This window comes from Podarcis melisellensis (assembly GCF_964234715.1).
Source record: "Podarcis melisellensis genome assembly, chromosome: 13".
Taxonomy (NCBI): Eukaryota; Metazoa; Chordata; class Lepidosauria; order Squamata; family Lacertidae; genus Podarcis; species Podarcis melisellensis.
The window spans coordinates 27,542,367-27,552,078 of NC_138545.1; the positions used below are offsets into that span (position 1 = coordinate 27,542,367).

The 9,712-nt window shown below is 46.2% G+C and overlaps 1 protein-coding gene and 1 long non-coding RNA gene across 4 annotated transcripts; one reads left to right on the plus strand and one right to left on the minus strand.

Annotated features, from left to right (window-relative positions):
* The first annotated feature begins 2,933 nt into the window (after positions 1 to 2,933).
* Positions 2,934 to 5,339, plus strand: LOC309355568 (uncharacterized protein). 3 transcript variants are annotated; one of them, XM_081886524.1, is made up of 3 exons: positions 2,934 to 3,187; positions 3,834 to 4,058; positions 4,367 to 5,339. In XM_081886524.1, the coding sequence occupies exon 3, from the start codon at positions 4,469 to 4,471 to the stop codon at positions 5,078 to 5,080; it is 612 nt and encodes a 203-aa protein (XP_081742650.1). In that variant the 5' UTR covers positions 2,934 to 3,187; positions 3,834 to 4,058; positions 4,367 to 4,468; the 3' UTR covers positions 5,081 to 5,339. The 3 variants fall into 3 exon arrangements, with proteins under 3 accessions (XP_081742650.1, XP_081742649.1, XP_081742651.1); XM_081886523.1 differs by lacking the exon at positions 3,834 to 4,058; XM_081886525.1 differs by lacking the exons at positions 2,934 to 3,187; positions 3,834 to 4,058 and adding an exon at positions 3,407 to 3,770.
* Positions 5,340 to 6,472: 1,133 nt separating this feature from the next.
* On the minus strand, positions 6,473 to 7,510 carry LOC309355616. Its single transcript, XR_014162565.1, has 2 exons — positions 7,269 to 7,510; positions 6,473 to 6,893 (listed from the first exon to the last, which is right to left on the minus strand). It is a non-coding gene; the product is annotated as an uncharacterized lncRNA (long non-coding RNA).
* Positions 7,511 to 9,712: the final 2,202 nt, after the last annotated feature.

Consider the following 9,712-nt stretch of genomic DNA (forward strand, 5'->3'; position numbering starts at 1 on the left):
AAGCAGAAAACCACTCGGGCCTAGGCTTTATAGGAAATGTGGACGAGCCCACTGACTGTAATAAACCTAGTTACAGATAGGTAGCCGTGTTGGTCTGCCATAGTCAAAACAAAAAAAAATCCTTCCAGTAGCACCTTAAAGACCAACTAAGTTAGTTCTTGGTATGAGCTTTCGTGTGCATGCACACTTCTTCAGATACACTGAAACAGAAGTCACCAGACCCTTCTATATAGTGAGAAGGTGGGGAGGGGTATTACTCAGAAGGGTGGTGGGAATGGGTGATTGGCAGATAGCTGTGATGAGCCTGTTGACGACTCTTAACGACTGCAATATGTCTTACAGGAAAAAGCAAGGGGTGAAGAGGGTGTAATAAAGGCTGTAATAAACCTGTTCAAGATAAACGGAAGGCAAACGCATTCGTGGAGGCTATCTATTTTTTTTTTTAAAAAAAGGGGGGGGCTAGGGCTTTGTACAGTTATTCTTCATACTCCCATCTTTCCACAGGGAATATCTTGGAATTCACGCCACTCCAAAGATTGGTACTTCTCATTAGCTCCTTTGTTTCAAAAGTTAACAGCCACTTCCTGCTTCTGCTAATGGAGACAGGCAGGTTTATGTGTGACAGTGAGATTTCCTTTCATTGTAATTCCTGGGTGCCAGACAGTAGAATTTAGCAGCATCAAAATACAGGCCAAACCAGTTTTTCGGTGTTCAAGAAATTGTAGGGATGGGCCATTATAAGAGGGCAAAGGGAAGGGTGATGACCATTAAGAAAGCCATCAGCAAAGCTAAGGCTAGGTGCTATCTTGGCTCTAGGTTGTTGGCAGAACGCAATACCAGAGGTGGTTTCAGAACTGCAGTTTGCATGATACAAGTTGCAGGGAAAATAGTTGCAGTTTATAAGCAGCGGCAGGTTGGAGAATAATGTGGGCTGACAATTTGAATCCAGGACTGTGGACGTGGGAGAAGCCAATCTTCCTCACTTACCAGGAAGAAGGCTCCCAGGAGATTAATGGAAAACCTGTGATTTCCTCATAACGACCAGCAATTTCCTTCATTCTATAGCCATATAATAAATGCCTGTGTGTTGTTTAGGGCCTATGACTTGTTAGCATTTAGAAATGCACAAACTGAATAAGAACAGTTATTTTAAGCTCAGATATTTTACCCACTTATAATTAGTAAGTAACTTCCTTAAATAAACTACTTTCCTAAGGCTGCAATTCTATACTCGGCTAAGAAGAAGTCTTATTGAACTTGGGCCTACTGCTCAGTGGGCATATATAGCATTGGACTGCAAGTTAGTTGCCCCTTCTCTCTCCATTAAACAGGAAAAGCAGCTGGAGGTCCAGGTTTGCTTAAGCAGCAAGGGTAATGTTGATCCTGGAGAAACCTATCCCCAGGCGGGGAGAGTTTTGGGTGGGTAACCCAGGATGAGTCACACAGGTAGAATCTGAAGCTCCACCACTTGGGGTGGGGAAGAGACTATTTTCAGGGGCCAACAAACATTTTCAGGAGGGGGCCGGTCGGTCCACTGTCCCTCAGACCTTGTGGGGGACCGGACTAGATTTTTTTTTGGGGGGGGGGGGAAATAACAAATTCCTATGCCCCAGAAATAACTCAGAAATGCATTTTAAATAAAAGGACACATACTACTCATGTAAAAACGCTGATTCCCGGACTGTCCACGGGCCAGATTTAGGTGCTGATTGGGCCGGATCTGGCCCCCGGGACTTAATTTGCTTACCCATGAACTAACCAATCTAAATTAGAAGAACGGAAAGAGATGTTCTTTTTAAAAAAAAGCTTGTCTTTTAAAAATGGAATCCTTGCAAATATATTTGCATTCCTCTGACAGATGAATGGTTTGTGATATAATTCTGTTCTCATACCCTCCAACAGAGCTATCTGTTGTGTGTGTGTGTGGCTGCATACAAGTCATACATTTCAAGCCCATTAAAAACACATCCTGCCCAGAGGAAAAAAGTAATGAAAACCATGGTTTACCCCCTCTACAGAAGCTACAATTCCCATCGCCCTTAAATAATAATTAAAAAAACCCTACGGTACAGCTTCCAGGATAGCTCAGTCTGTAGAGCATGAGACTTGATCTCAGGGTTGTGGGTTCGAGTACCATGTTGGGCAAAAAGATTCCTGCATTGCAGGGGGTTGGACTAGATGACATTTGCTGTCCCTTCCAACCTTACCATTCTGTGATTCTTTGAGGGTGGTGTGCTTTAAATGTACGGTGCATACACGGATGCTGTGTTTATTTACTAAATAAATAGTGGCTATTTATTAATTAAATAAATAGTGCCTTTGTTTTTATGCCCTAGTAGGGTTCCTGCCTGCCTGACATATATTCAACACAGCTCTCATACTTCATTAATATGGGAAACCAATATGCAAACCAAGCCTTATGATGAATGGGTATGTTTAGCCTGGAGAAGAGGAGACAGGACATCCATCTTTAAATATCTCAAGGGCTGTCACATGGAAGAATGAATAAGCTCATTTTCTCCTCCTCTGAAGGGTAGGACTCGAACCAACGACTTCAAGTTATAAGGAAGGAGATTTTGACTGAACATACGGAAAAACTTTCTGACAGTAAGCTGTTCAACAGCGGAACAGTCTCCCTCTGGTGGTGGTAGTAGACTTTCCTTCCTTGTAGGCTTTTAAGCAGAGGTTGGATGGCCATCTGTCATGGATGCTTTAGCTGAAATTCCTGCATTGCCGGGGGGTGGACTAGATGATCCTTGGGGTTCCTTCCAAGTCTACAATTCTCTGATTGGGGGCAGGAGGGAAAGGGGGGAGGGCAGGAAAGGCACACAACACCTGTTGAATGTCTGGCTGTCGTTGAGCTGCTTAAAGCGCAGCACCTCTTTCAAAATCCTTCCCCCCCCCCAAAAAAAAATCCCAATAGCATGCCTAGACTTACTTAGGGAGAAAACCAGGGGTTAAAACCATGGAGCAATGCAGGCGCCATCCCTGCCTGTGACCAGAGCGGCTGCCTCTGTTGAGTCCTAGGCTGCAGATGGTCCAATTCCTTTCTCCGCTTCCCTGCCCGCCGTCATCCCCAATGCCCCCCTTCCCCCCCCCCAAGCAAGATGCAGGTTGGGCTGCCCCCTGCCTCCCCCTGCTGCTGCAACACGGAGGCGCCAGCTCAAGCCCAGCTTTGAGCAGCGAGGTCAGCAGGGACTGTGCGAAGCTGGGGGAGAGCGGTGCCCGCTGCGAGTGCCAAGGGAGGGATTGATGGCACACGGGGAAAGGGAAGACGTCCCCTTCTGCAGATGGCTGGGGGCGAGGGGCTGCTTGGGCACTCTCAGGGAGGATGTGGCAGGGGTAGGGGGCATGGGCATAGCCAGGGGGAAAATAAAAATACTGAACATAGCCAGGGGGAAAATAAAAATACTGAACTAAAAGCAGAAATTGTAGAAAGATTTTGAGATCTTTCTAAGCACTTGGGGTCAAAAGAAAGTGATTTGAAACAACGGTTGTTGAAACATCTCGTTCGGAATCTGCTAGACAGAGCCAGAAGATGATGACCAGTGGCTGTCCTGGCCACCCCCACCCCACAACATAAAACATCACTTTAAGTGTTTTGTGCTTGTGCAAAGGAGGGGGCATTTTTTGAAACAGTTCCCTGGTTTTGGAACATGACTTGCATATTACAGTCTTTTGGATATCAGGTTAAGACTTCCTTGCTTGCCCTGCCATTTTGAAGGAGCTGTGTTTGGTGTTTAGCAGTTGTCTTTTAGTTTTTTTTGAAGGTAGGGGTGTGTGTGTGCGCGCGCGCTCTTATGGCTTTTATTTTGCTTTTATTAATGCACTAGATTACAGTGGATGCTCAGGTTGCGAATGTGATCCGTGCAGGAAACACGTCCACAACCTGCAGCGATTGCAACCTGCAGTGGCGCATCTGCACACGTGCAGGTCGCGATTTGGCGATTCTGCACATGCACAAGTGCTGAAACCCAGAAGTAACCCGTTCCGGTACTTCCGGGTTCGGCGTGGTGCTCAACCCGAAATCACACAACTCAAAGTGTCTGTAACCCGACGTATGACTGTATTGCTGTCATTGTGCACCAAGGAGCAATTTCAGGGGAAAAAAGTAAAATAAAATGGGAGATAAGAGGCAGTGTGGCACTGAATTCTACTTGCTGGGCACTGCAAGACTGGAGAGTGCTGTTGCTCTCATATCCTGCATGTGGGCTCCCTACAGACATCTGGTTGGCCCCTATGAGAACAGGATGGTGGACTAGATGGGCCTTGGGCCTGATCCAGCAGGGCTCTCATGTACTTAAGTGAACCAGTCTTCCCATGTTTCTCTGCATCTAATTTTACGTCTTGTTACTTTTTCTTGAAGTTGAGATCCATTGATGTTGTCCCAGCAGATGCCAGGAGGGGACGTGAGCAGGAAACCTGTGTCGCCAAAAGCACATTGTCGAGAGAAGACATCCCTGGAGGGATGGAGCCCCAGAGGCCTGGCCTGGAACTAAGTCGTGGGAGACTGGCTGTGGGAGACTTTGTCCTAGCACTTCCCACCAAACCTGCCCCCATCTCCTCCAGCGAGGGCCAGAAACCCTACATGTGTACTGAGTGCGGGAAAGGCTTCGGCCAAAGCTCGCACCTTATGCGCCACCTGGGCACGCACTCGGGGGAGAAGCCATACCGGTGCGCGGACTGCCCCAAGGCCTTCACGCAGCTGTCGAACCTGCGGCAGCACCGGCGCATGCACACTGGGGAGCGCCCCTACGCCTGCGACTGCTGCGGGAAGTGCTTCTCCTGGAGCTCCAACCTGGCGCAGCACCGGCGCCTCCACACCGGCCAGAAGCCCTACGCTTGCGCCCAGTGCGGCAAGCGTTTCTGCGAGAGCGCCCGGCTCCTGGAGCACCAGCGCACCCACACGGGCGAGCGCCCCTACGCCTGCTCACAGTGCCACAAACGCTTCAGCCGCAGCTCCCACCTTGCCCGCCACCAGCATCTCCATGCATCTGTCTCATGCACAGAGGAGGAGCCTTTCCCTTGCAGCCAGGGCGCTGCGCTCCTCCGACGCCACCATCGTGCCCACCACAACTAGAACATATGGTGCTGGAACACTGTGGCAGCATTGAAGGATATTCCTCGTTGGCCTTTAGCTCTGGATCCCAGCAGGGGCCTGGAGATGACCTCAAGCACAGCTTCCTGCTTAGCTGCATGGGCTGCAATGGGAGCTCAGATCTTTCTAGGCTTCGGAGAATCTAGAACAGGAATGGGAAACTTGTGGCCTTGCAACGCTTGCTGGACTCCATGGGTATAGCCAGGGTTTATGTTATTGGGGTCGGGGGGCAGGCCACCCACCTGTCTAGCAGATTCGGAATGAAGTGTCTTAACAGCCATGGTTTTAAATTACTTTCTTTTGACCCCAAGTGCTCAGAAAAATCCATCAGAATCTTTGGTCATTTGAAAAAGATGACGTTAAAGAAAAGAATAACATCAGGGAGTACCTTTCAAGTACCGGTATATTTTGCAAAATTACAAAGAACATGCCTTTTTTCATCTTATTTTTTTAAAAAATCCAAACTAAAACAAGTTTCCTTGGATTTGCTGAAAGCCATAATAATAATAATAATAATAATAATAATAATAATAATAATATGCTGCGCATCTGACTGGGTTGCCGCATTAAAAGCACTTTTCAGCACTTCTCAAATTTCTCCTTTTTTCCAAATCGGTTTTTCTGTGCACACTCTGTAAGCATAGCCCATTGAGTCGCTCCCCTGCAATTGTGGGCCATTATCTTTACTCTCTGCAAGATACTGAATGACTGCTGTATGGCACAAGTGGCACAAGTGGTGCATAGCTGAGCAAGGGAGGTGAGCAGAGCCCTTTTTGTGGCGGGGAAAGATTTGCACCTCTTTTACTAGGTCTGCTATGTTTAGCTCTTTTAACCTGGAATCTTTTAACTGCTCTTTGCCGAGTTCACAGGAGCCACGCTTATCACTTGGTTGGGTTGCCAGTTGCATTACAGTTGCATTACTAGAATACGCCACAACATCATCCAAGTGACCTCAGCGAGCATTTCAACTTCGAATGTTCTGATTGTTTCTACTTTTAGTTAAGCAGCTGCCCCCCGGCTAAGCCCATGCTGGACTCCCAACTCCTTGGCAACCATCGGCAGTGCCAGATTTACCTATAAGCTAAACAAGCTATAGCCTAGGGCTCCACGCTCTTGGGGGCCCCCAAAAAATCTAAAGGGAAAAAAACTGGATGTACATTTCCAAAATATAAGATAAAAAACAAATAAAATAAAATAAAACCTACATACAGCAACAGTGTTTTGTGTTGTGTAGGCTCCCATGATGTAAGTAATGGGCCCCGCCTGCTAGCCCGCTCCCTGGTTTGCTCATTTCTATATATAGGGTGCCTACATTCTGCATGCGCAAATGGCTTTAGATACCTATTAGGACCATAAATTACCATATAGCATATATTCAACACAAAAAACAGTGACAATTTGCTGTTGACAAAGGACAGCTGGTCATATAAAGGGCCCCATTACCTTCAGTAGCTTAGGGCCTCATCAAACCTAAATCCGGCCCCTACCATCGGCCATGCAGCAGTGGCTGATGGGAGTTGCAGTCTATGAACATCTGAAGGGCCGCAGGTTCCCCACCTCTGAGCTTCATCAGGAGAGCATCTGGGGTTGTGCAGGACATAACACAACAACCCATAACCAAAAAATAATTCTCGGTGCTGCGACGTTGCACACTGTGACACTATGCTGGGAGGAGGCACTGCAGGCAGTTGTTGCACTCCAGGAAATCTGCAGCAGAAAAAAAAGAAACACAAACCCCTTGTAGCAAATGCTGCAGCAGTTGCTGTGAGCAGGGTTGTTCCACATCTACAGGCAGCTAGACAACTGAAATATACTCAGAGTCGCAACGTGATTTCATGCTCTTTATTCAGCTCATAGTGGTGAGGAGGAATGAATGTCCCCTCAAAGTATCTGCTTATATACATTATTTACACAATGTGCTGCACCTGATTGGCTAATTCCGGAACTCTCCTATAGGCCAATCAGGTTGTGGATTCACTTCCATCTGGAGCCAGATTGGGTTGCTCCTGCAGACCAATCATACTGCTGCATTGTTCTAGGACCAATCAGACTGCTGCATTCTGAATCCTATTGTTCTAGGACCAATCAGACTGCTGCATTTTGGATCCTATTGTTCTAGGACCAATCAGACTGCTGCATTTTGGATCCTATTCACTCAGTACATAACAACAACTGAACATGGTGCTTAGATATCCAGAAATATGGTTAACTGCCTTGGGTGGGTGGGTGGAGCTGCCATCTGTACGTTTGGAGAACGATTAGCAGATCATCACCTGGGTTGATCCTTCTCCTAAGACAGGCATGTCCAAAGTCCGTTTTGGGGGCCTAATCCAGCCTGCCTGTCAGTTAAATTCGGCCCCCGTGACAGTTTATTTCCTCAACAACTTCAACCCTTAAAAAAGGTCAACATCTTCAATCCTAAAAAGGTCAATGACTTTGGTCAGCCCTTGGGTTGGCCCCTCACGGCCCTTCACTTCATCAAATCTGGCCCCCTTTGAAAAAAAATTGGACACTGTCCTAAGGGACAAAACTGGGAGCCATCTGAGCTCATCTAACCACCCAGGACACAGCTGTAAAAAGGGGAACGTAAAGAAGTGATGGATATTAAAAATAAGAATAAAAGCATCCCAGTTGACTCTTGATAATTCAGTTGCGCTACAGTCAGCCTATATTAAGACCTGGGAGGGGAACAAAAACTTTTTTACAAATTTTTCCCCAGGCAGCAAAAAGGGGGGAGATTGTATCCATGTATAGGACGACCCACAATTTTGAAGATAATTTTTTAATAAAAAAACCCCTAGTCTTATACATGGAAAAGTACGGTACTTTATGCTGATACATTTGTAGTTAACTTTCAGGAATGGTGAGATAGGAATGTTTTAGAAGGGACACCACAGCAAAGCGGAGAGGTGTGGTGCCACCCTCTGTGATGTCATAGAAGGTGCAAGGGAACACTGCTTGGATTGTGCAAGGCTGCTACTTTGGGATGGAAAATTGTTTCTGACATCCTGATGTAGCCTTATGAGGCCTTGCCCTCGGGTGGGAAAAATATTGCGCCTGGGAAAGGGAGATGGGAGTCAACAGACACTCAAGGAATAGTTTCGGAGAAAAAGCTTTATTTCTACCATCCATGAACTGGTAGAAGGAGCAAGTGTGATAACTCACAAAAAGCATGTACGAGTTCACAGTCATGTGCACAGAGTATATATTCCCCTTCTAGTTCCCTCCCCTTTCTCCTCCCTCAGGAGTCCTGCCTTGAGTTCCCCTGAGCATGAACAGAAAGCTGTCTTGGGACTCTTGGACTCTTGGCACCCTTCCCAGGAAAGGGGAGTGAGAGCCAAGGGGTCGAGGAGCCCTGGTGGTTCAGCATGTCCAAGATGTTGCAACCGAATGAGGTAAGATTCAGTTCTGCTCTGATAGAGTCTATTCATTAGCTTTTTGAAGCCTTCTTGTGCTGATAAAAGTAACGGTTTTTCTTGTGAGAATCCACAGAAAAGCTGTAGCTGTGGATTTTTAGAAGACAAAAGGAATTTTGGACAGTTTAGAGGCCTGGTGTGATTATTGAGTGGGGGGTGTGTGACTTCGGGCCTAGGTGGGGTCACCTGTCCTCACCTTCCTTCACTGATAGCTGCTCCCTGTAGGCCAGAGATTTCCAAACTGTGTGTTGAAACACATCAGTGTGTCGGCTGCAATGTGTAGGTGTGTCGCACGAATGCTCCCCATGTTCCTCCCAGGGCTGGAAAGGGGTTAGTTTAACCTCCGGTATGCTAGTAAAACTAAATTACTGTGTCGTGAAACGATGCAAAACTGAATTAGTGTATCACGAAATGATGCATGTCTAAAAAGTGTGTCACCAACATGAAAAGTTTGGAAAGCTCTGCTGCCGGCTTTACTGCACATCCCATGTGGTTGTATATAATGAAGGCCTCTTTACCTTGCTTGTGAAAAGAAGCTGGGGAGAAAACGATGGGGAGCAGGGAGGGAATTTGAAATTAAGTGTTAAAGTCTATATTACTCTCACCATCAGGGTTTTAGGAACATAAAAAGAGCCCAGCACCATTAGGCCAAACCAAAGTCCCATCTATTCCACCATCCTGTTCTCATAATGATCAAACAATTAAACCCCTGTGTTGCAAACAATTATCAGTAATATCCAAAGCAACACGATGACCAAGTACAACAATGCAATATCAATATAAACTCTTTATATAATCTATACAGAACATGAAACAATATGAAAAACCAAATAAACAAAAATCTTATAAATCTCTGAAAGTCACAAAATGTGCACTCTTGATGGATTCTCTTGAAAACAGAATGAAATAAACGTAAGTCTTATAAGTCTCTGAAAGTCTTTGTAGACTATGCAAGTCTCTGAAAGAAGCAATGGGTCAGATTCTTATCTGATGAAAACAAGCCGCAAAGCTTTGTTTTATGACATCCAACGCTGCCAAAGTGGTCCACAAACAGACGTAGGGAACAGTGATTCCGCATATACCCCCTGTTTCGTAGAATTCTTCTTCAGCACAGCAGAAGGATACAGAAATGCTTCATAAACCCATCTATATGGTGGATGGAATTGTACAACAATATCTATGGAGCAGTGGTCATAAC